The sequence below is a fragment of the Lepisma saccharinum genome, chromosome 24 (genome assembly GCF_977018435.1).
Source record: "Lepisma saccharinum chromosome 24, izLepSacc3.1, whole genome shotgun sequence".
Classification (NCBI taxonomy): domain Eukaryota; kingdom Metazoa; phylum Arthropoda; class Insecta; order Zygentoma; family Lepismatidae; genus Lepisma; species Lepisma saccharinum.
Window position 1 is genome coordinate 61,130,651 of NC_139252.1, and position 26,292 is coordinate 61,156,942.

At 40.1% G+C, this 26,292-nt stretch overlaps 1 protein-coding gene across 1 annotated transcript in view; it reads left to right on the plus strand.

Annotated features, from left to right (window-relative positions):
* LOC145978201 (G-protein coupled receptor GRL101-like) overlaps positions 1–26,292 on the plus strand; it is a 376,753-nt gene that overhangs the window by 121,527 nt on the left and 228,934 nt on the right. Inside the window, exon 2 of the mRNA XM_083110642.1 lies at positions 24,749–25,050. Within this exon, the coding sequence (XP_082966768.1) occupies positions 24,951–25,050 (100 nt within the window). The 5' untranslated portion in view covers positions 24,749–24,950. The remainder of the gene's footprint in view (positions 1–24,748; positions 25,051–26,292) is intronic.

A 26,292-nucleotide genomic window follows, 5' to 3' on the forward strand; every position in this document is an offset into this window, starting at 1 on the left:
CTGCTGAAAAGTACCCTAGTATAGAAGACAAACTCAGTGCATTTAATTGTGGTGGCCCTGTAAGTCCAGACACAGCACCCACCTCTCTTGCGTAGACCAGAACACATGCTCCAACATAGCTGGCGTGATCTCCCCTGTTGATGTGTCAGTTGCTCTATGGTGTTGATCTTTACATGGCACACCCTTGCCTTAACGAAACCACAGACAAAAAAGTCTAGGGGAGTCAGGTCTGTAGACCCAGCCGCCCAAAGTCTTAGTGAGCTACGGCTGATCCACCTATCGGGGAAGGCGGAATAGGATGGTGCACCATCTTGCTGGAAAACAACAGTGTATTTTATCCCATCCTGAAAACCATTCATTAGCAATATAAGAGAAAATGCGAAGAGACTTTTGAATCACCCTGTACATTGTTAGAAGCTACCGTAAGATTTACAATGTTCTACTGTTAAAATTTAACATTCTGCCTGCTGATTTTTCTTCAAAAACAGGACGCGACCGTTTTTTATTTATGGAGATTTTAGAGGGGGGGAAGCGACAATGGACGAGAGACAGCGGGGTTCACACCGAAGAGACAAGTAACACTGGTCCCTTCAGTGTACAAGCAAGCATTCACCGAGCATGCGCAAACAACAAACCGAGGCGGCACGATGAGAAATCTGCTCAGTCCGTGCGACACTCAAGCGACACGTGGAGCTCGTCGCGTTCTTTCCATTCGAAAGGTTCCACTGACTACTGAAGGTTCTCTTCCTAGCAACACGTGTCGCTTCGGTCTGAAAGCTCCCTTATAGATGCATACACCATAAATATACTATGGTCATCAAGAAGAAAGGAACGTTTTGGTGTTAAATATAAACGACACATGATGTGTGTGGAAAATAATTCTGGTACCGAGACTGCATACCTTACTCTAACCGTTCAAGCAGTTAGCGTAATATCAGTTTGTTGATACCGTCATGTACTCGGTTGTAGTCAGTGTCAACCAAAACGTTCCTTTCTTTCTGTACGACCCTCGTATATTCAAAATCTGAACTTTTAATATTGTGCTTTCAGAACTGCCAGGTTCATTTTGTTACAGTAGAACCTGATTTCTCCAGTTATCTTTTTACAGTATATATATATATTATTATAATTTTAACAAGTATTACGTTTTGGCACTATTTTGAACACCTCGTTCAGTTATTGTATTTTGGCTTTAATATTGTATGCATTTACGTATCAATTAATGTCTGCCGAGAAAGAAAAATTAAGCGGAGAAAAGGTATAAAGAAAGCATCCAAGCGAACTGACAATTGTTAACGATTGAAGAATACAATACCCTTGATGGGAAAGAAGAAAGCTTCTGCACAGAGATGACAGCCAAATGCCTCACGGAACCTCTTAGTTAATTGAAGACAAACAAGACAAAATGGAATTGCTTGTAAAAAATTTCCATGAAAAGTCCCATTATTCGATGTTATCTTTACCTCGTCTCGCTCGCACAAAAATTGGTTTTGTCGATCGAAGGCTCTTCTTACATCGAATTGAAAGAAAGGAATACGGTGCCATATTGCTGCGTGATGTTTCTAGCTCTACTGAAAGGTAACTTCATTGGAGTCGCCGTCTCGCGTCACTTTGCGCAGAGATTTGCTCTTGAGCAGTGGCGTATACTGAATACAAAAACTGGGTTATCTCACTATGTCATAGTGCGAAATAGAAATAAGTTTACCAACTCCTAAGAAATCAGGTTGCCAACTGATAGGAAATCAGGTTGCCAACTCATGGGAAATCAGGTTGCCAACTCATGAGAAATCAGGTTGCCAACTCATGGGAAATCAGGTTGCCAACTCATAGGAAATCAGGTTGTTAACTCATAGGAAATCAGGTTACCAGCTCATAAGAAACCAGGTTACCAACTCTCAAGAAATCAGGTTGCCAACTCATAGGAAATCAGGTTGTTAACTCATAGGAAATCAGGTTACCAACTCATGGGAAATCAGGTTACCAATTCATAGGAAATCAGGTTACCAACTCATAGGAAATCAGGTTACCAACTCATAGGAAATCAGGTTGCCAGCTCATAGGAAATCAGGTTGCCAGCTCATAGAAAACCAGGTTGCCAGCTCATAGGAAACCAGGTTGCCAACTCATAGGAAATCAGGTTGCCAGCTCATAGGAAATCAGGTTGCCAACTCTCAAGAAATCAGGTTGCCAACTCATACGAAATCAGGTTGTCAACTCATAGGAAGTCAGGTTGTCAACTCATAGGAAATCAGGTTGCCAACTCATAGGAAATCAGGTTGCCAACTCATAGGAATTCAGGTTGCCAACTCATAGGAAGTCAGGTTGCCAACTCATAGGAAGTCAGGTTGCCAACTCTAAAGAAATCAGGTTGCCAACTCCAGAATCACCATCATCATCTCACTGATATGAATAATATTATTTACAATTTCTGATCGCTTTTCCTCCTGTACTTTATTCTCTAGACTTCAGGCTTCGCAGATAGCCTAGAATATACGCTCCTGCTCCAGAGATAGTTGGGGCATGGTATAAATCTGCCTTCCTCCACAGAGAAGGGGGAGAGAGAGAGAGAGAGAGAAACAATGACAGAAATGAAGAGAAAGCGATAGAAAACAGGGAAACAGGACGAAGTAGAATAGAGGAGGATGAAAAGGAGAGAAAGAGACCAATGAGGAAATAAAAAAGGGATAAAGAAATAGAGAGAGAGAATGAATGGCTTGAAGTAAAAAAAAGAGAGTAAAGACGTAAAGAAACAGAAATAGAGAGAGAGAGAAAAATGACTTAAATAGAGAAAGAAAGCGTTGCAGTAAAAAGAGAGAGGTTTAAAGGAACAGGAAAATAGAGAGAGAGAGAAAATACATATAGAGAGAGATAGCGTTGCAGTAAGACGAGAGAGAGGAAGTAAATAAAGGAACAGGGAAATAGAGAACAGAAGAGATACGAATAGAGAAAAAGGCTTAAGCAAGACTTACAGTAAAAGAGAGAGAAAAATACTTCTTAGGAAAAGATTACAACTCTTTCATCTGAAAACTCTAACTGTATGTATTGGTGAAAAGAATACAATTGTAAGCTCCACACCTGTGCTGATCGAAAATTGCTTGATTCCAGTCTCCACAAGTTTTCCCGACAGGTACACAAGTATTTCTCTGCTGGAACAGGAGGATATGATAGATGTTATCGGCAGCAGATGTTCAGGAGGAAACGGCGGCGTGATCGATCAATCTGCCATCCTCGCATATTGCTTCGGAATCTAATATTTCCTCAGAAATACGCGGACCTGGTAACACTTGCCGACTCCTATCGCATTACAAGACTGGAGCGTCCACCGTGAAATTGCCTCCAGGCGGCGCCAGCTATACTTTCGGAAGCACAAGTCACGCATGGATTGATCAAGGAAGGCTGAGTTTTTCTTTCAGAATGATTCTAGTTATACAGAGTGTCCCAAAGTAATGTTTACACTTTTTGAACGTAAGTAACATAGAAACTATTACATTTAACTTGACTGGACTTTTTGTATTTGACATAGCAATGTCTATGTTGAGTGTGTGTGTGCGCGTGTAGACATTCTGTTGTTTTTTATTTCCGTCACAGTCCGCTAGGCGGCAGGCATTAGTTGCAGAAGTGAGCAATTTTTCTATCGGGCAACCACCTCTAACAATGTTAGATTTTTACCTATGGGGAATTGTGAAGAACAATGTTTAACTCGCAAAGCCACGAACATTATAAGACATGAGACATGTGATTTAGACTACCTGTGCTTCTCTTCCCGCGGAAACCATATCTGCTGTTTGTGGATATGTTTTACAGCGTTGTTGCTGCTGCCAATGAACATCTGTAACTTTAAGGTATGTGGCATCAAATAAAGTTCACGGCTGCTGTTATTACTGTTTCTGTTAATAATGTTCAAAGAGTATAAACACTATTTTGGGACACTGCATACCTCAATGAGATGATGATGAATATATGAAACACATTAAGGATCTTGCACGCCCTAGACAGGATTCGAAATGTGATACACTAACCCACGTGACCCGCAGAAAGTTCTTTTTTTTAATGGAAGTAAAAAAAATGATGAAAGCCGTCTGCCGTTGCGTTCATGGATCATAATGATTCAAGGCAAGCAGAAAGAAGAATAGATAAATAGGAAAAGCCTTAGAGCTCTTAGAAAGGAAGAGAAATCGGTGAGTAAGTGTGAAATGGAGAAACGGAAATGACAACGAGGAAAAGGGTTTGAAAAAGTAGACGACAGAGAAGGTATTAAAAGAATTATTCAACGACAGAGATAAGAGAACCGTGGAGAGAAAGAGAGACAAGAATTAGTGAGCGAGTGTGGAAAATAAATAAATGAAAATGGAGAAAGATAAATAAGAAGCTGAAGAAAGAAGAAGGCCGAGAGAGGTGAAGAAAGATGTGTAGGAAATTCGAGAAAGAAATGAAGACGAGAGGGAGAAAGCGAGAATGATATAGATGCTCGAGGGAGGCAGAAACAGAGAGAAGTAAAACAAGGCACATAGAGATATAATGAGGACAAGACAAGAAACGGAAGAGAGAAGGTAGTAACGGAAATATCAACAAGAGGGAAAGGTAAGAGAACGGTGGAGAAAGGAAATTGGGCAAAACTGAGTGAACAAGTGTGAAAGAGATAGAAAAAAATAGGGGGATAGAAAAGAAATGAAGACAGAGATAGCTAAGAAGGAGCTCGAGAAAGAAGAGAGAACTGAATGATCACCGAGAGAGATACAGAGAGAAAGAAAGAATAAAAAATAAAAGGTGTGGAAATACAAAGATAATAAATAGGAGGCGAGACAGAAACGCAAAGATTGCCTTCTGCACTGAAAAAAGAAACTTTTACTGGATCGAAGCTGATTTCCATACAAGTACGCGCAACACACACACACACACTTTGCTTACATGACAAAATATGTTTTCTGATCTAAACAAAGGCAGTTCATTCGGGACAGGCGAGGAACAGAACAAGCCGAATTTCCCCCACTTATGCAAAGCCACTTTAATTAAAAACAATCGCTCGCATGAGAGTGATCTGAACAAGTTTGCACATGTCCAAATTTAAATGCAATTGCAATGGACATGTCGGAAATGTTTGCTTTGTTCTTTTGGTCATATTTAACGATGGTCAAATCACCATTAGTGTATCAATATCTCCTCGGGGCGAATCATATCTCACGTGACAAGTTAACTGGCCAATGGCCAGGAAGGTGCTGTACGAATTGAATTAAATTGAAATTTCAAACAGGTGTTGAATTAAACTCACGTGCCGGAAAACATAAAGCAAAATTTTTAAGTCCACTTTATGCTCACTCTAGTCACGTGCACATCTGTGTTGTAACGATACTATTGAAAGTAAAGCCTTAAATGCCAGAAGCGTCAGTTACTGTATCTTCCAGTAGTCAGAGACACACAGACATATCATAAGAGTTACTAAAAACACTATTTTTAATACTTTCTTAGAAATATCTAGAATTGCGAGGGTTCAGTCAGAACACTGCAAAACAGTTGCAGGAGAAACTATGGTCTAAAACCGCCAATTTCCGCTGCTATTCGATTGCCGTTAAAAATAATCATGAGCGTTTTTTTAAAGTATTCAAGAACATTACATAGTTAATCTAAATTATTGGAGGCACATAGTGGTTCGGATCCCACTTTAAGAAACTGTAGGTCCAGTCCCGATTAGTCTTACTGTGCATAAAGTGGACTTAAAACACCAAATCAATCAATCCATTAATCTAAATTATGTAATTAATGACTCAGTTTTTAAAAAATAGTATGTGGTGGATGAAACTGTAATTTGTAATCAATATTTATCTTTATACATGATAAAATGTTCACATTTGTAAATTAACTGCAACTTTTTGCGATTGAATATTTACATTTTTGGAGTAACTTCGAAGAGTTGAGAGCACTTGACTACTACGTGTGTTCAATCCCCGGGATGACAGGTGGGGAAATTTTTCCTACAATGTAGAGTTGCTCTGGGGCTTACCCAGCCTCTAATCTAATTGGAAAAGGCGGCAGGAGTGTGGTACTATACCCTGCCTCAGTTATCTCTGGAGCAAAGCCGCGCATAGAGAAGGCGAGAAAGCGAGTGGGCAGAGCGAAGCAGTACACGATGTTGCCGCAGTCGCTTTTCTCCTCCACGCAATCCCGTTCTCTCTCATGCTCATTGGTGGAGCCGTCTTGCGTCACTACTTGCGCAGAGACTCTTTTCGTTCACCTGCTCCAGACATAACTGGGACAGGGTATAATCACATCATCTTCACTACGGCAGATATCGAGAATGTGTGAGTCCTTACCTCGAAATTTCTCTGTATACCTTCATGGCACCCCTATACTACCTTTCCAAGAATATGAATGCTAAATGAGGCAGTTATTATTTTAAAATAACGTTCTTCCCGGTTTACGTTCAGACAGTACTTGCCCTTAAGGACATTGCGCCGCACTGCGTACGTATGATTGAAAACTCCATTTAAATTTCTGTTGTTTTTTTTGTCCTAATCTTTTCCACTTGTATTTCCAGCGCTTTTTCCCTTGCCGAAAGCATTTCTCGAGCTCGTAATTAGGCTCGGAAGTTGAAGATCTATAAATTGCCAAAAAAAGACCTATAAAAAGACCTAAAAATATCAAAAAAAGGACCTAAAAACGGAAAAAATTACGGATAAATGTGATCCAAATTAATTAATAGCTTCAGTTTTAATTGCATATTTAATGAATAAAAAAATAGAAAATTCTGGTGGTATGGAACACACAGTGCGAAAAAACTGAAAGCTTCAAAACAAGAGAAAGTTGCCACGTACAGCGCCACCTTCCAGACAAGTTACGTTTAAAGGACCTTGTACCGTACCTGCTTCAGTCGTCTAAATATATATATATTTATTTCTTTCTTTACTACAGAAAGGATGTTTAAGAGGTGATGAACTGATGATGATTCGAATTGAGAATTTGCAGTAAAAACGTAGTCGAAAGAAGGCGAAGTTGCAAAACAAAAGACGTTAAGACCTTAAAAAGAGCTAAAAAAGGACCAGTAAGCCAAAAACGCCAAAAAGGTAAAAAAGGACAAATAAAACCCACCTTTTCCTGGCCTACAATGACCCAAAATGAACATATATTATGTTGGGCCTCGTCTTCGGACACTAAGAAAATAATGGATTTTTCCTCAACTTCCTAGCCCTAGTAATTATATATTTCGGGTTCTTTTTTCCCCATGAAAACTTCTCCATCCACAGAATTTATTCTTCAATCGCCAGCCACCATCAGATTTACATCTTTGATGATTTTCTCTTTTAAAAAAATACTGTTTCATTTAACTGCTGGACCAATTTACTCTAATAAGTACATTTTAGAATTCAGAATAAAGCACGTAAAACAGTTCATGCCCCAAGCGCAGAAGTTTGTACTGGGGGGGGGGAGGGGGGAATGACGATCGCATTCGACCGATGTTTATTCATAAACCCAAATGAACCCCCATTTCCAAAGTTGACCTCGAAATGTTCCACTTTTTTTTAAAAAAAAAGGGGGGACAGTTTGCTCGCCGGGCGCTGTTCAATTGTTCCCTGCTTAAATAAACATCACGGATCGGTGGAAAGGCCCCAGATTTAATCTAACTCTGTTGCGTTAAATGATGTTTTATTTCTGCTTGCTATTCCCTGTTGTATAGACTCGAGCTGAACTGTGCAATGGTTAATTTATGAATTTGTTTTGTACCAATGCAAACACAAGGAAAAAAAAGCCAGCCCGTACCTCAATCATGAGAAAACACTTGGCAAATAATTTTTGTACTTAATGTTCACCAGATATCGTTTGTCTGCATTAGTTGTGAAATTGTTTGTGCTTCGAAAAACTTGCTTAAATTGTTGATCCAGAAGCTTGCTTTTGAATCAAAATATATCCAATAAATTAATAGCTGGAAATGTTCCTGTCTTTCGAATATGCTCTCTGTGTATGGGATGACGTCATACAAATTGAGTGTGGAGCCACCTATAATGCAAGTTGATAAGTACAACTCTTCACCAATGATTTCTTATTCCTGATCTATTGTCTCATAATTGTCTAAGCTTGATATCACGTCTTGGCGCGTTTGACATTGTTTGTTCGGGAATTTTCGTATCATGTAGTTCGATCACAAAGTTGCACATAGATAGATTTGGAATGTCTGTACAGCAATTAGGGTTTTCCATTTATAATTTAACGTAAGTTCAGGCATTTGTGTTAAATTAATTACACAAAGTTGTTACATTTATTCTCCAGAAAATCACGTCTTCCATGTAAAATAACTTATTTGTATTCCTTATACACACTTATACTTAATGTCATCTTGTATCCCATCGTAATAACTTCCCCTACAAGTACTGCCACAAGTTTAGATAAAAAGTTTGTCGTGAATTGCAGACGTCTTTTGATTGGTTGCTACAAAGACGTCACTGTTTGTACCTCTGAGAGAATAATGAGGTTTGTTTAAACTTAAGAAATTCCCAGAAAAAATAATAGTAGACAACGAAGATTGAGAGTTAGTTCGGAATCAACAATAGCACAGAATTCGCAAAATTTATTTGACATGTCATCCACAGTTCCCCTCATAGATTCTAAGAAAAGAGAAAATCGAATCGGTTTCTTAGTATCTTCCACCCGAGTCCCACAAGAAGCAATCTGCCGCTCCTTGCATTTCATCTAACTTCATCCTCTAGAATATTGACATTGGTCATACGTTGGCCTGTATCGCATCGACTTATCGACATTCGCAAACGTAAATATTGACAGAAAATATTGGGGCTGAGTTAGTAAAGGACCGGATATCATGGGCGGAATCGGCCAATCTTTGTAACTTATCTCGGTGTGGAAATGAAACGAATAGGTGCACGTTTTGAGTTAGTCCGTCATGTCCATTGAACTGTTTACCTTTAAGAATATCTTCTTTCGCTTCTGGCCGGTCCTCGTGGCGGAGTGGTTAGGGCATCGCGCTACGATGCGAGGGGTCCCAAGTTCGAATCCCGGCCTGGGCATGGATGTTTGTGAGTGTCCATTCATCAATTTCATGATATCATCACTCATCCCCATCTTTGCAAATTAGCCAAAAGTGGCACAAGAAGCGAAGTAAAATAAAGGAAAAGAAATCAATCAATCAATCGTTCGCTCTGCCTCAGTGTTGTTGTTGATTGTTTATCGAGTTGGTGTTTTAAGCCCACTTTATGCACAGTAAGGCTAATCGGGACTGAATCTGCAGTTTAAAGTGATATCCGAACCACTGGGTATCGAACCCGGGACCCCTGATTACAAGGCAACGACGCTACCACTGCACCATAGGGAAGGCCCTAAAAAATGTGTATTGCTCCTTGCCATGAAGACACTGGGTAGGGTGAGGGTGGGATGGAGATAGTGCTTCACACATTCTCAGTACGGCCATAATTGAAGGTAATGTGATCAGCACGGCCAATAGACTGTCCCAACTCACCGATTGATTAGCGACTGGGTGAAAATGAGGAGGACAATATGGTAGAAGATATGTATTCTGAGAATGAGGCCTTTCCGCGATTAAAAGCAAATTATAAATGCATAAAATGGAAGAATAACCCGATCATCTTGGAAAATGTTGGGATTTTCTTCCATAATATTTATGGTTCTCAATCGGGAAAAATCCCTTTTCTGAGAACACTTCGTATCTCCTATCATTATTTTTTCCTAATTTTTATAAGATCTGAAGTAATACTGCGTGTTCTACATTGGAAGGCATGCGATAAGGCTGGACATCTAAACTTCAATTTTTGTAACACGTCAACAGGCTGGTGAGATATATACATACTAATAGATATTCTGCATTAAAATACATTAAATTTGGAATCGAAATGGTGACATAAACAAGTATTAAGAAAAGTTCATTTGCTTCTACGCATGAGGAAGCCTGGTTCCATTAATGTGTTTAAAATATGTTAAAATATTATTACCATGCTTGTTGTTAAGAATATTTTTTGTGTACAGCAATTAAGCAGACATCTGGCGGTAGATTATTGAAAGGAAACTTTGACGTCTAAATTATTCCTTCAGAAACGAGGAGTCACTGGAAATTCCCTTTCGTCGGAAATCGAAAATTCCTAATTAAAGTTTCATGTGAGCAAATGGATTCGGCGAAATCTGAATTGCAGTCTTTCTTTTAGCATCTTTGTTCATGAATAATAATTACAACTGACGCGGAGATAACTATTGTACTGTCATTTGTTTTGTGCCCGTGTGTGTGTTCGGTAAGGTTTTTGCTGTCAACGTAAAGAAACGCAATCTTTCTTCCGGAAAGTTTTTTGTAATTTTCAGATTTCGCCCTTCGGCGAGAAACCACCATGTCGCTTGTCGCTTTGGTCTGAAAGCTACCCTAGGGCTGTTAAGATCCTCAGTTTCTTCTTCATCCCTTTATTTATATTTTTGCTTTTCCCTTTTTCTCTTTCTGTCCCGTTTTTATTGTTTTGCTAGTTTCTATCTGTATCTCCTCTCTCTCTCTCTCACTCTTTTTACGATATTCTCTCTTTCCCATTTTTAGTCTTTCTCTCCTTCTTTCTACCTGTGTCTTCTGCTTCTTCCTCTTTTCACCCTCTCATCTCTTTCATTTTCAGTTTCTTTCCTTCTTTCTGTCTGCATCTTCTCGTTCTTCCTCTTTCATTCCCTTATCTCTTTACTTTTCAGGCTCTTTTCTTCTGTCTCCCTGTATCTTCTCCTTCCTCTTTTCACCCTCTCATCTCATTCCTTATCAATGTCTTTCCTTCTGTCTACCTGTATCTTCTCCTTCCTCTGTTCACTCTTTTTTCTCTTTCCTTATCAGGCTCTTTCCTTCTGTCTACCTGTATCTTCTCCTTCCTCTGTTCACTCTTTCTTCTCTTTCCTTATCAGGCTCTTTCCTTCAGTCTACCTGTATCTTCTCCTTCCTCTGTTCACTCTTTCTTCTCTTTCCTTATCAGGATCTTTTCTTCTGTCTACCTGTATCTTCTCCTTCCTCTGTTCACTCTTTTTTCTCTTTCCTTATCAGGCTCTTTCCTTCTGTCTACCTATACCTTCTCCTTCCTCTGTTCACTCCTTCTTCTCTTTCCTTATCAGGATCTTTCCTTCTGTCTACCTGTATCTTCTCCTTCCTCTGTTCACTCTTTCTTCTCTTTCCTTATCAGGCTCTTTCCTTCTGTCTACCTGTATCTTCTCCTTCCTCTGTTCACTCCTTCTCTTTCCTTATCAGGCTATTTCCTTCTGTCTACCTGTATCTTCTCCTTCCTCTGTTCACTCTTTCTTCTCTTTCCTTATCAGGCTCTTTCCTTCTGTCTACATGTATCTTCTCCTTACTCTGTTCACTCTTTCTTCTCTTTCCTTATCAGGCTCTTTCCTTCAGTCTACCTGTATCTTCTCCTTCCTCTGTTCACTCTTTCTTCTCTTTTCTTATCAGGCTCTTTACTTCTGTCTACCTGTATCTTCTCCTTCCTCTGTTCACTCTTTTTTCTCTTTCCTTATCAGGCTATTTCCTTCTGTCTACATGTATCTTCTCCTTCCTTTGTTCACTCTTTTTCTCTTTCCTTATCAGGCTATTTCCTTCTGTCTACCTGTATCTTCTCCTTCCTCTGTTCACTCTTTCTTCTATTTCCTTATCAAGCTTTTTCCTTCTGTCTACCTGTATCTTCTCCTTCCTCTGTTCACTCTTTTTTCTCTTTCCTTATCAGGCTCTTTCCTTCTGTCTACCTGTATCTTCTCCTTCCTCTGTTCACTATTTTTTCTCTTTCCTTACCAGGCTCTTTCCTTCTGTCTATATGTATCTTCTCCTTCCTCTGTTCACTCTTTCTTCTCTTTCCTTATCAGGCTCTTTCCTTCTGTCTACCTGTATCTTCTCCTTCCTCTGTTCACTCTTTTTTCTCTTTCCTTATCAGGCTCTTTCCTTCTGTCTACATGTATCTTCTCCTTCCTCTGTTCACTCTTTCTTCTCTTTCCTTATCAGGCTCTTTCCTTCTGTCTACCTGTATCTTCTCCTTCCTCTGTTCACTATTTTTTCTCTTTCCTTATCAGGCTCTTCCCTTCTGTCTACATGTATCTTCTCCTTCCTCTGTTCACTCTTTCTTCTCTTTCCTTATCAGGCTCTTTCCTTCTGTCTACATGTATCTTCTCCTTCCTCTGTTCACTCTTTCTTCTCTTTCCTTATCAGGCTCTTTCCTTCTGTCTACCTGTATCTTCTCCTTCCTCTGTTCACTCTTTTTTCTCTTTCCTTATCAGGCTCTTTCCTTCTGTCTACCTGTATCTTCTCCTTCCTCTGTTCACTCTTTCTTCTCTTTCCTTATCAGGCTCTTTACTTCTGTCTACTAGTATCTTCTCCTTCCTCTGTTTACTCTTTCTTCTCTTTCCTTATCAGGCTATTTCCTTCTGTCTACATGTATCTTCTCCTTCCTCTGTTCACTCTTTTTCTCTTTCCTTATCAGGCTATTTCCTTCTGTCTACCTGTATCTTCTCCTTCCTCTGTTCACTCTTTTTTGTCTTTCCTTACCAGGCTCTTTCCTTCTGTCTACATGTATCTTCTCCTTCCTCTGTTCACTCTTTCTTCTCTTTCCTTATCAGGCTCTTTCCTTCTGTCTACCTGTATCTTCTCCTTCCTCTGTTCACTCTTTCCTCTCTTTCCTTATCAGGCTCTTTACTTCTGTCTACATGTATCTTCTCCTTCATCTCATTCCTTATCAGTCTCTTTCCTTATTTCTGCCTGTATCTTTTCTTTCGTTCTCCTTTCATCCTCTTATCTCTTTCCTTCTTTTTGCCTGCATATTCTCTTTTTCTCTTTTCACCATTATCTGTCTTTTCTCTCGGTCTTCTTTATTGTTTTTTTTTCATCTTCGTCTTTCTTTGTCTTTCCCATTTTGAAACATACCTCTGCTAACAACAGATGACTGTTTCCAACCCCAAACATTCGCCCTTCCCGCGAACTCTGGGAAATAAATTGCCTTGATCCATCTCCAGTGTTTTTCATCTCCTTTTTGCGACTCCCGCCGGGAGGATGTTTTTTCCTGCTGATGCCTGACTGAGGAATATGAGGGAGCTGAATGATCTTCGCTCTCAGACCTCTCTTGTAACCAGCAGTCTGTGGCACACCCTGACACTGTTATTTCTGTGTTCTGTAATGACATTAGAAATCACCTCTGTTAATATTATGTATATTCTGTCCCGGAAATCTATCCAGTGACTCGACCAATGAACACGTGAGAGGGAGCGGGATTGAGTGGATGGGGAAAGCGACTGCTGTTACCAGCCTTTTCAGCAGTGTGTACTGCTTCGCTCCGTCCAGTCGCTTTCTCCCCTTCTCTACCATTATGCGCGGCCTTACTCCAGAGATGTATATTTTCTATTTCACGTCGCTTTTCTACCACTTGGATAATCGCGACGATTATGGTGGGTCCAATGTATCGATATCGCAAAGTATAGGTAATGGTACCCCTGTGCACACATGCCATGAAGGCAAATGGGGTGCTGTGGAGGTAGAGCTCCACATATTCTTGATCTCGGCCATAGTTGGGATGCGATTAGGAGGAGTCGCTTCTCCCCCTCCACACAATTCCTTGCCCTATCACGTGTTCATTCGTCGAGCTCTCTCGAGTCAATACTTGCGCAGAAACTTGCTTTCGTTCGCCCGCTCCATATTTCCCCGGGACAGAGTATAGAAAGATCTAAATATGGGAAAACAACATTACGGCTCCCATCTTCAACCTTACTGTTTTTTGTTCAATTCTTTGAAGAAAGTTGAACACGATGCTCGACCTTTCAAGAAAAGCTAAATCAGCTTTATCTGCCATATTTGTTTTTGCTTTCTTTTCTCCACTTGATTTAGCGCCTTTTCTCTTTCTCTCCGCTGATTATTGTTTTTTTCTTTCTTTTTACTTTATCGGAAATTCCCATGTTTACACCCACGCTGACTGTCGTCTCAGGCACCCGGTGCTCCTGTTGGATTCCATAACGGATTTTTCCCGCTTTGGAAACGTAACGATCGGAGAAGCAGTGTTGTTCGAGAAGCAGTGTTGCCAACCATGTTGCTATCTTGTCTCTAGAGCTGGGCAGATGGACCTTCTTAGATGGGGCATGGTGCTTACATGCTAAATGCAATAGCAGAAACGTGAGCAGTGGTGACTCTAAAGGGGGAAAGGGGGAAAGTGTGGGCTACAGCCCTCCTAACAAAGCGGCAATCTTCAGGAACTATTTTTTGAGTATTAACATGTAATTTTGAATCTGAATATTTTTTTTGGGGTGCATCAGCACTGAGGCTATTTTGCACCCGTCACACTGTACAGGATCAGCCCCTTATCATGACAAAATTAAAAGCGTGCCTGAAAACTAAAATTTCCTTACCTTGGTTAAAAGCTGAGGCTAAAAAGGGTGCTCAGCAGAAATAAGGACAAAACACAGGACGGCACAGAATTATACTGGCCATGGGGCCAGTCGCCAGACCCTCGTTAGTCTGCAGTCCAGGGTGTACTACGTGGAAGGAGCACCTCTTACACTCCTATTAACATATAATGTCATGAACATTACCATTATTATGTATAGATATTTGAACGTGTGAGATTTTCTTTTGTTTTCCCTCAGCTGTCCCCATATTTTTTCTAGCGTTGTCACTGTTCGAAAAGGGGCTCTGTTTAGTTACAGTGTTGCAATCTTTTATATTCTACGAAGCTTCTCTAAGTTTGTCCAATATTTTTTTTTCACCAGTCGCCTATACGTATAAGGGAGGTCATTGGCCTCTGAACGCGATCTCATGCTGTCATAACTTTTTCCTGGTTAAAGATAGGTTGAGAAAACCTTCACCATTGCATTTCTCGTGAAATTCTAGCCTGACTTGATATATCCGTCAGCTTGGAACACACCAATATGGTTCCTCCTAGGCCTAACCTGTTTCTATCATGACCAATTTTACCTAACGTAACTCCTTTTCATTTTATAGGGAGTATTAAGGGACTTTTGAATCACCCTGTATAATATGGTTTTACAGTATTCTTAAATTTATTTCTGGTTTTATATTTTACTATTGCTGTTGGTATATCCTAGAGATGGGTGAAGCTCAAGATTAGGATAAATTCAAAAAATGTACGGTTCGGATCCCACTTTAAACTGTAGGTCCAGTCCCGATTAGCCATACTGTGCATAATGTGGACTTCAAACACCAACTCAACTCAACAAATGTATTTTTACAATCAGATTCTACTTCGAATATAAGCAGTGAGTGCGTCTACGCGTAAACAACAATAGTCTACATTCTACACGTAGACTATTTGATACACGTAAATGACGCAATCTATGTAAACAACATTGCGAAAGATGATAACTTAGCAAAGGCCGCCGTGGAATGAGAAGAAAATTATACTGCGTATCAGTTGCTGATGTATGAGAAAAAAATTTGATACTCTTTCTTCCAAATTCGAACAATTTCTCACCTAGGAAGAAACCTAATATAGGAAATATTCTAGTGTTTTATGGGGAAAAGACCACTCTTGCCTCACGACTGCCATCTGCATACTATTTATCTTCTGCCATAGTTGATAATAGAAGATAAGAGAAATTTTGTTGTAAATAGGATCTTTTCATTTCGTTAGGAACCAATATAGTTGAAAATGTCACATTCCCTTCATGAAATCCTTGAAAATTAATTTTAATGCACTTTGGATTGTCTACGTAGTCTATGTAAACTATAACCCAATGTAATCTACGCGTATATTACGTGTAGACAACGCATGTAGACGTAAATTTATAGTCTACTGCACGTCACTGAATATATGCAACCGTGCATGTAGATAAATGCACCCGTGGTTGGCAACACTGACTGAGTCCAAAGCGAATATGTTTTCGTGTGGCTTGTTATCAGCGCCTTGCACCCCGGGGGCTGATGGATCCCCATGGAGACGCAACTCGGAAGTTCAGTGGCGTCTGAAAGTGTAAGGGAGGGGGGCGGTGGTAAATAAGCCTCACGCTGCGGATGCAACAGCCCCGTCTCGGAACGGAAGGCTTAATTATTCCCGCTTGTTTGTTTTCGTAGCTTCGCCGCTGGTGGTTCACAGCGACGATTAGTGGATTTGAGGAGACCTTTTACAGCCAGTTTCCACAGGCTGGAATGGCCTCTATTGATTGATTAATTTGGTTTATTATACTTCGCTTTTCTGCCAACTTTGACTAATCGTGACGATGAGGATGGGTGACGAAATGATGAAATTGATGAAGGGACACTCATAAAGAACATCTGTGCCCAGATCATGATTCGAACCCAGAATTCCTACCGTTATAGCGCGCTGTGCTAACCATTACGCCACGGAGGTCGGCTACACTCAGAGACCAGAATGCATCGATTGATGCAGTAAAGTATGTTTTATGGCTTCTTCAAAGAATCAGATTCACATTTGATGCGTTTGGGTGCATTTTTCTATGCCGTGAAAGAAACACCAAAGTGCATCATTTGATTCAAGTGAAGATTTATTTCAGTCGAAATGCACTTCAATGTTTTGATGCACCAAAATGCATATTTTTTGATGATGCAGAGGAACATCAACTGATGCATTGAAGTGCATCTCGACTGAAATAAACTCTCACTTGAATGAAATAATGCACTTTGGTGTTTCTTTCACGACATACAAAAATGCACCCAAATGCATCAAATGTGAATCTGATTCTTTGAAGGAACCATAAAACACACTTTACTGCATCAATCGATGCATTCTGGTGCATCAATCGATATGATGCATTTAAATTTCTGTTTGTAATTGTTGACTGTTTTGTTCTAATTCTTAAACTTGATATTGCGAATGCAGACTGAATGTGATAATAGGCAATTTGCCTACTGTTAATCTTTGCTGTTAGCTGCACGCACAGTCTGTAGTTTTTGTACTTTGTAACTTTACTTCCCTTTTGAATTTTGAAATTAAAATTTTGGGTGCGTCAGCACTTAGGCTATTTTTTCACCCGTCACTTTATACGGGGTCCAGCCCCTTACCTGAACTAAAATGTAAGTAATACCATAACTGTAATGTTGGAAGACTAAAATATTCGGTAATTGTCTGTTATATGGGAGACACATTCCTATCGGATATTTTCACTTTTAAATGGTTCGTACTTGCCAATTGTGTATTGTGGAACATAGTTCAAGGTACCATTATGCTTTTTACACGAAAATAATTTCGATTTTTCACATTACGAGTAATTATTTTGGGTCCTTTCTTCCGTTGCGGAACATACAATATGGCGCGCACAGCTGTGGATCATCGCGCGTCGTGCTTGCGTTTTGTCGGTTTGGAGTGGGGTATGCAGTGTTTCAACCTTCTTAACCGAAAAATACCTACTTTCGTGTTCATTATGTCATCACAAACCATTGACGGATAGCCCCGAAAACCATTCACGATAGCCCCACGAGCCATTCCCGGCAAGGTTAGATTAGGTTGGTTTAGGTTAGGTAGCTAAGCATAGTTAAAAACAAAATCTCGTAAAAAAGGCACGTTTGGAAACACTGGCGAGACAACGTGACTTTCGCCATCTGCAGGTTCATAATGGAAACAACGGCATAATGTTGTCGCTTTGCACAAAATGCAAGTTTATTATATCAAAAGTGCTTATTTCTTGTTGTGCAGCATTGTACGGTGAGAAAATACGTCCAAGAACTTTCAAAATACTACAGAAACTCATTTCCGTAAGTAGTTTCTTCTGTAAAAATGAAGAAATGTGTCTCCGACATAACAGATATTTACCAAATATTCTGACTTCGGTTAAAAGCTGATGCTGTAAAGAGGCACTCAGCACACGTAAGGACAACACACAGAACCTAAGCCTCGTTCGTCTGCAAATTGCAGTCCAGGGTGTACTACGGGGAAGTGAGGTTGACAATTGGGTGTAAGTACTACCACTTTTGGTTAATCGCGACGATGAGGATGAGTGATATAAGGAAATTGTACACCCATGCCTCAGACGGAGTTTGAACCCTCAAACGTCTCTGGCGAGACCTTAAGTCGATCACTCAATGCACGCAGTACCTCACTTCCCTGTGGTACATCCCGGTTACTGCTTCTTGCAGGCTAACGAGTCTCTGGCGTCCGGATTTACGGACAGGATAACCCTCTGTGGATTTGTGTTGTGCTGGGTGCCCCTCTACAGCCTCAGCTTCCAATAGGCAAGAAAATTTTATCCTCGGAAACATTACGATTTGCTTTATTTTACTTCGCTTTTATGCCACTTTTGGCTAATTGCGAAGATGGAGATGAGTGATGATATGATGAAATTGATGAATAGACATCCACAAATACCGATCCCCAGGCCGGGATGCGAACCCGGAGCCCCTAGCGTCGTGGCGCGACGTGCTAACCACTCCGCCACGGGGGCCGTCTCGGAGACATTAGTTTATTTTAAAGATTGAGTGAGGAAGTTTTAACCGAAAACTCATTTTCTTGTCAGGGGTCTTAACATCAATTTTGTATTATTTAAGGAGCTTTTCCCCCCATATTGTCTGACGGGCAAAAAATAGTCTAGTGCTACCTATAATAACAATTAATCAACTCCTTCAGGTACCGAGCTTGCACATGGCCTGGCGATAGGTGTCCCGTCTGGCATTTGCAAAACTGTTCTACTTCTCCTCAATTTGTGGACAGAAATTAATATTTGTGAGTAAATAATAGCGGCTAATAAATACGACAGGGCCGCAATTATCGCTGGTATTAAACGACGAACCGTTTCCATAAATGAGAATTCGATTAATACACCATTCTAATGAGTCATTTATCTCTGACGTCACTTTATCTCTTCAATTAGCTTGGGGTAAGTAGTATAATTGCTTAATCGTTATAGGGTTAAATGGTCGAATCAAGCACTTTTCAGACCTATTACTCCCGTAACTGTCCTTAATAAATATCTTTTGCTGACGTCAGCAGCTTTAATTGTTAAAATCCATTCGGAAATAACTTTTCTGCGAGTATGTAGTTTTCAAAATCTTGGGGTGATCTTTTGGGAAAACACCCAAAGGAAAAGATAATGGTGTGTCTCCCTATTAGTAACATGGAACTGACATTTTGCACTGTATAAAAGATAATGAGGATTTCACTCCGGATGAACCTCAAGGTAACAAACGCGGTTTACAACCAGCAGGCACTCTGCTCAACCAATTGTTGCTTTCCCATTGTGAGCAAGTGAGCATTGTTGAGGACAAGTGTCCAATCGGTCGAAACCAATAGCTGTGACGTTCCTTATCCTCAACAATAGGGAAGATTGACAACAATAGGTGTCCAGATTGGCAGGTGACAGTTCTCTCTCTCCTTTTCACTTCTCTTTATCTTCTCTCTTCCGTTCCCTTTTATCATCTCTTCACCCGTCTTCCCTCTTCATTGCTCTTTTTCTCTTCACCCGCCTTCTCTCTTCAGTCTTCTTTTCTCTTCCGTCCCCTTTTCTCTTATCTTCCCTTTTCTCTCTTCACTCCCCTTTTGTATTTTCTCTTCACTCCCCTTCTCTCTTCACTCCCCATTTTTATCTTGTCATCCCTCTATCTTCTCTTTTATTTTCTCTCTCTTCTCTCCAATTTTCTCTTTTCTCTCCCATTTTCTCTTTTCTCTCCCATTTTCTCTCTTCTCTCTCATTTTCTCTTTACTCTCCCATTTTCTCTTTTCTCTCCCACTTTCTCTTTTCTCTCCCATTTTCTCTCTTCTCTCACATTTTCTCTTTTCTCTCCCATTTTCTCTCTACTCTCTCATTTTCTCTTTTCTCTCCCATATTCTCTTTTCTCTCCCATTTTCTCTCTTGTCTCCCATTTTCTCTTTTCTCTCCCATTTTCTCTTTTCTCTCCCATTTTCTCTCTTGTCTCCCATTTTCTCTTTTCTCTTCCATTTTCTCTTTTCTCTCCCATTTTCCCTTTTCTCTCCAATTTTCTCTTTACTCTCCCATTTTCTCTTTTCTCTCCCATTTTCTCTTTTCTCTCCCATTTTCTCTCTTGTCTCCCATTTTCTCTTTTCTCTCCCATTTTCTCTTTACTCTCCCATTTTCTCTTTTCTCTCCCATTTTCTCTCTTGTCTCCCATTTTCTCTTGTCTCTCCCATTTTCTCTCTTGTCTCCCATTTTCTCTTTTCTCTCCAATTTTCTCTTTACTCTCCCATTTTCTCTTTTCTCTCCCATTTTCTCTTTTCTCTCCCATTTTCTCTTTTCTCTCATATTTTCTCTCTTGTCTACCATTTTCTCTTTTCTCTCCCATTTTCTCTCTTCTCTCCCATTTTCTCTTTTCTCTTCCATTTTCTCTTTTCTCTCCCATTTTCTCTTTTCTCTCCCATTTTCTCTTTACTCTCCCATTTTCTCTTTTCTCTCCCATTTTCTCTTTTCTCTCCCATTTTCTCTTTTCTCTCATATTTTCTCTCTTGTCTCCCATTTTCTCTTTTCTCTCCAATTTTCTCTTTACTCTCCCATTTTCTCTTTTCTCTCCCATTTTCTCTTTTCTCTCCCATTTTCTCTTTTCTCTCATATTTTCTCTCTTGTCTACCATTTTCTCTTTTCTCTCCCATTTTCTCTCTTCTCTCCCATTTTCTCTTTTCTCTTCCATTTTCTCTTTTCTCTCCCATTTTCTCTTTTCTCTCCCATTTTCTCTTTACTCTCCCATTTTCTCTTTTCTCTCCCATTTTCTCTTTTCTCTCCCATTTTCTCTCGTCTCTCCCATTTTCTCTTTTCTCTCCCATTTTCTCTCTTCTCTCCCATTTTCTCTTTTGTCTCCCATTTTCTCTTTTCCATTTTCTCTTTACTCTCCCATTTTCTCTTTTCTCTCCCATTTTCTCTTTTCTCTCCCATTTTCTCTCTTGTCTCCCATTTTCTCTTTTCTCTCCCATTTTCTCTTTTCTCACCCATTTTCTCTTTTTTCTCCAATTTTCTCTTTTTTCTCCCATTTTCTCCTCTATCTTCATTTCCTACTCTTCGAGGAAGAAAGAGGGAGAGAAAGGAAAAGCATAGAGGACAAAATGAGAGGGAGAAAAGTGAGAAAAGAGAAAGAAGAGAAACCTCTCTCTACTACTGTCCTTTTATTCACTTTCTTTGTTTCCGTTTCTCTTTGTCTCTTTTCCTCTTTGAAACACCCTATATCTCCCTCTCTTTCTCTTCCGGAGAGTGAATGATCATATCACGTCCACAAATGCCTTCTTGGCTTGTAGCAATATGTGGGTAGCTTCATCTTTTGCCTATGTTTTTGAACCTTCAAACTTGTGATCGAAAGGTCCAGGTTCGATTTCTAGCCAAAGCTACGTGCTGGTTATGATGCCAGTTTAACCTATAGGCCCACCTTCCATTAGCTGTGACTCTTATCAACTAATCCATCAGTGGAGAGTTTGATATTTGATCGAATTTGTGCCCAATTCGCAACTTACAAATAGTTAGGAACTATAGAGGTTTCGGCTAGTGCTTGTTCAGACACTTTTTGATTTGACCTCGTATATCGAAAAATGGTGAAATGTTGATGTTGTATGAAAGATTTTCACCTGTCAATCTGGACACCTATTGTTGTCAATCTTTCCCATTGTTGAGGATAAGGAGCGTCACAGCTATTGGTTTCGAGTGATTGGACATTTGTACTCAACAATGCTCACTTACTCACAATGGGAAAGCAACAATTGGTTGAGCAGAGTGCCTGCTGGTTGTAAACCGCGTTTGTTACCTTGAGGTTCATCCGGAGTGAAATTCCTTATTATCTTTTATACAGTGCAAAATGTCAGTTCCATATTACTAATCAGATTGGCAGTGTACCCCATCTGTCATCGTTTTTTAAATCTTACATTTCCGTTTTTTCCCTGGTTCTTCATCTCTGTTTCCTTTTCTCCGACCTTCTCTCCCTCTGCGTGTGTATCATTCTTTCGTCGTTTCCTCTTCACCCTGCTTCTCTTCAACATACACTTTCTTTTACTGGTTCACTCTTATGCTTCTCTGCCCCTCTGCAGACGTTCAGGCGTTATTATTATTTTCTCGGTACATATACATATATACACACGTTATATATATATATATATATATATATATATATATATATATATATATATATATATATATATATATATGTATATATATATATATATATATATATATATACACGTACGAGGCGTATTCGGAAAGTAAGTACCGAAAGGGTGTAAAAAATAAAGTAAAATAAAAAAGCATGACCTGCTCCCACGCGTGCCTGAGGCGAACTAACGGATGAAGGACGTCAGCAAGAACTCACACGGTCGCGACTGCAGCGCTACAGCGGCAATATTTGCAAAAGGTACTTACTTTACGAATACGCCTCGTATATATGTGTGTGTGTGTGTGTATATATATATATATATAGAATGTGGGTGTAGGTGGGTGTTCTCTTTTCGATTCCTTCTTTCCAGTTTCTACATTTTTTATGTTTTATCTCTCATTTGTTACCCCTTCTTTTTTCCTGTTCCTCCTCTAAGTTGAGTGCCTACCTGTACTTAGATTTTCTCTTGTCTGGTTTCTTTATCAAGTTGATGTATTTTCCTTCAGTTGTTTACGCAGGAGCCTCCAACAACGGGAAGAACAAAGTTCTCTACTCTGGAAGAAACATCCCAAGTCGTACGCAGCTTCACTTCTTAGCTTCCAACTAGTTCGATTCCTCAACAGCAGTACCATGGCAACGTTTGTTTACATGCTTGTGTTTACGTTCTGACATATATATGTTCTTTGACCTCCATAATGTTGTTTACCACGTCTAAAGTTCAAATCCAGTTTTCTGTCTTTCCCCTCAAAATCATAGGTTCTCTTTACCAAGAGAGATGTTTGCCCCTAATTCCCTACGCAATCATCTTAATTACGTAATAAGTACCCCTGGTGCAACGTCAGGTAATGGTTATTCATAGAGGGCAATACCATTACGTATGTTTACCCCTTTAATTGTCCTAAATGACTCAATCCTCTTAAGTCATGTTGGTTGCGACAATTGACTTGTCAATATCTGTGTAATATGCAAGTGGAACTTTGGAATTTTATAGAAATGAAACCGCCAATCGAATAGCTACATACTCGTACTATTAATATTTCATGTTGCAATGTTTTCTAGAAACTATTGAAACTACAAATATATATATAGTACCAACCTCAGTGGCTTAGTGGTTAGCACGACACGTCAGACGTCCCGGGTTCGAATCCTTGCCTGGGTACGGGTGTTCTTTGTGAGTATCCCGTCATCATTTTCATCATATCATCACTCATCCTCAGCGTCGTGATTAGCTAAATAAAACTAACTAACTCTCTAGCCTTCATAAACCCGAAGGTTTATGGCTGCGGCAACACAAGTCTTCAATCTGTCCCTATCCTTGGGCAAGATCAACCCAATCTTTTCCATCCTTACCGATTTCCTTTAGGTCCATCTCAACGTCATCTTCGTCTTGGCCTTCCTACTAGTCTCTTACCATCAGGTTTCCCAACAAGAATCCTGTAAACTCTTCTTTCCTCTCCCATTCGTGCCACAGGGCCTCCCCATCTAAGTCTTCTTGTTTTAATCCATATCATATAAAAGTGATACAAGAATTGAATTTAACGATTTATTTTTATTTAAGGAAATTTAAAGTTGTTCGTTTGTTTGAGTTTTGTGTTATGTCCACAGAAAGGCTAATCGGTACTGGACCTACAGTTCAAAGTAGGATTCGGACCACTATGTGCCTCCACCGGGTATCGAACTCGGCAATCCTATCGATTACAAGGTGGCGACATTGTATGCTATATACAGAATGTGTTAACACTGCATTCCAAATCCAAGTTGAGGGTTGACAATTTCGTCAACAGATGGGTCTTATACTGCATTTTCTTTCGAATATTGCATGTCATTTTGTTGCTTGGCTTTGTGGAGAATCTAGATATCTCTAAATGTCATATTAATGTCCCGCTTTTCAACATTTCATGACGAAGATAAGGACACGCTTTTTCGCCTTTGTTTGCGTGTTGCACTAGCTTCAGGACTGATAACGTTTTGTAGGATTATGGAAACTAATTTAACATCTCTTTCCTAAGACGCAGATGAATATTCCTTTTCCAGAATGTCTGGAGTAAGAGAACGCGAACGCGTCCTGGGCGCACGTTGCGGCTGTGTGCCTCGTCCAATGAACGCGCGGAGGGAAGGGGGCGACTCGACTGGTCCGGTAGCTCTGTTCCCACGTAGTCTGGCCCCGCCCACAAGCTTTCGCTTCTGCGCGTAGCTACTCCACACATTCCGGAAAAGGAAAATAGGAGTAACTTTAAGCAGGGCGATTTCAATTTTATGATTGATTTGCAGAGCATAGAGATTTCACAACCGCTTGGATGTCACTCCGACATCAAAGCATTTTCAGATATGCAAGATGGCGCCCAAGACAGATATTTTTTGGGTGAATTTGGAGATAAATTCATAGGCGAGTTGGTCGTGTTGTGGTGGTGTTTAGTTTTGTTAGGATTTTATGGCCAAGACTTTGAAATAATGGCTAATTAATTGCGGTATTTTAATCATGTAGTGTAAAAATGATACTTTTTGTTTGATTTTAACTTATATATTATATTACGCCATCTTTGTATCTGCTGAACTGTATAGTAAGAAGTAAGTACTCAGGAAGCTACACTCTGTCCAGGGAATCTCTGGAGCGAAGCTCCCTGCTTTGCTCCGGTCACTCGCTTTCTCCCCTTCTCTGCAGTTATGCGCGACCTTGCTCCACACTTTCCCGGGACAGAGTGTAAGTTGCGCCTTCGAAAAGTAGCAATGTATTCTAACAGACATTTATCTTCTTTGCAGGTGTGAATGAATGCAGCGTGTGGGAGCTGATCAAGTTTGCAATGCATGCTGGGATCTTCCTGTCGCACCAACACGCTATGAAGTGAGAACTTGCAAAACCCGATCTGTTCGTTGTGGTCCGCTGCTCGAGACAGTGAAACGGCGAAGTGAATAATTTGCAGAAACTGAAGCCGCAATCCTTTGAGAAACTTTGTCCCGCACAATGCTCCACTTCCCGTTTCGGCAACTTCAAAGTAAGACCCTCGGCTACCAGTTACTTAGTTTCATCGTCTACGCCTCCTGCCAGAGAACTGCGACGCTGGGTGAGTTACTTTCAGTTACTAGAATTACAGTAAATTTTAGAATACATAGGGAGACTATTTATTGTGGGATTGAGGTAAACATACTCCTCGTTCAGAACTCAATTTTTTAATGTACCCTGCGAAAATAACGATTTTTCAGATTTTGAAAGAATGACGATTTTGTCCTTGCATAATTTAAGGGTTGTTTGTGGAAAGTATTAGGCTCCAGCAATCTGCAATATTTTGTAATTTTAGTTCGGTAGCCATTGATGCAAATCTACCAGACTACCTACTGAAATCGGGACAGTCAATCCCTTATTTTATCCCTGGCCGACTTCTTCGAACTTCAGTCGTGATGCGAAAATGTTCCATTTTGGGGGGTGACGTCTTAACTCACCTTCAGACATGTTATCCATTATAAGATTTGTATCAATCCATTCTTTATTTTATTTTAACTTTCTCTAGAAGCTTCTATTCACCAAAGTTCGTTCACTTGTTTACACCAGCTGTTCACTCCTCTCAGGTATTTGAATTATGCACAGTCGAGTGTTAAGCAGACTTCCACTTCCTGATATATTGAGGCTGCAATGTTTACAACAGGTAAACAAGTAGTAAGCTGTTTACAATAATAGGAAGGTAAAAACTCACGTATCATCTTATAGGAAGTCTCCACTGACAGGGGTTTAGAGGAGCGGACAGACTGGCAGGGAACTCACTTTTCGATTTGATTAGAGACAGGCAAGAGCACTTTGAGGAGGAGAGAAGGAGAGGAGTCTGCCTGACTTAGGTGAACTACCTACCAAGCCTGGAGAAAGGATAGTTTCATTTTTTTTTACTCTACGTTACTAAATTCATCATCATTCTTCTAAGTGCTAATCCTTATCATGTATGGTTCGGGTTCAAGGTTCTAAAATCCAACGAGTGACTATTTGCCATTTCTAGTTTTGTAAGGTATTCTATTACAGTTGTGCCTCTCGCAGCCAAGCACCCAAACTTTTCGTGATGACAAGTGCTCTCATCTTTAATGAGGATGAATGATGATTAGATGATTAGCTACATCACCCATTGGGCGTGGCTGGATCAATCCCATCTTTCATTACGATGATACGGATTCATTGTAGACTCCCCGATGGCGCAGTGGTGGCGTCGTCGCCTTGTAATCAAGGGGTCCCGGATTTGATACCCGGTGGCTCGGATCCCACTTTAAACTGTAGGTCCAGTCCCGATTAGCCTTACTGTGCATAAAGTGAAGTTAAAAACACC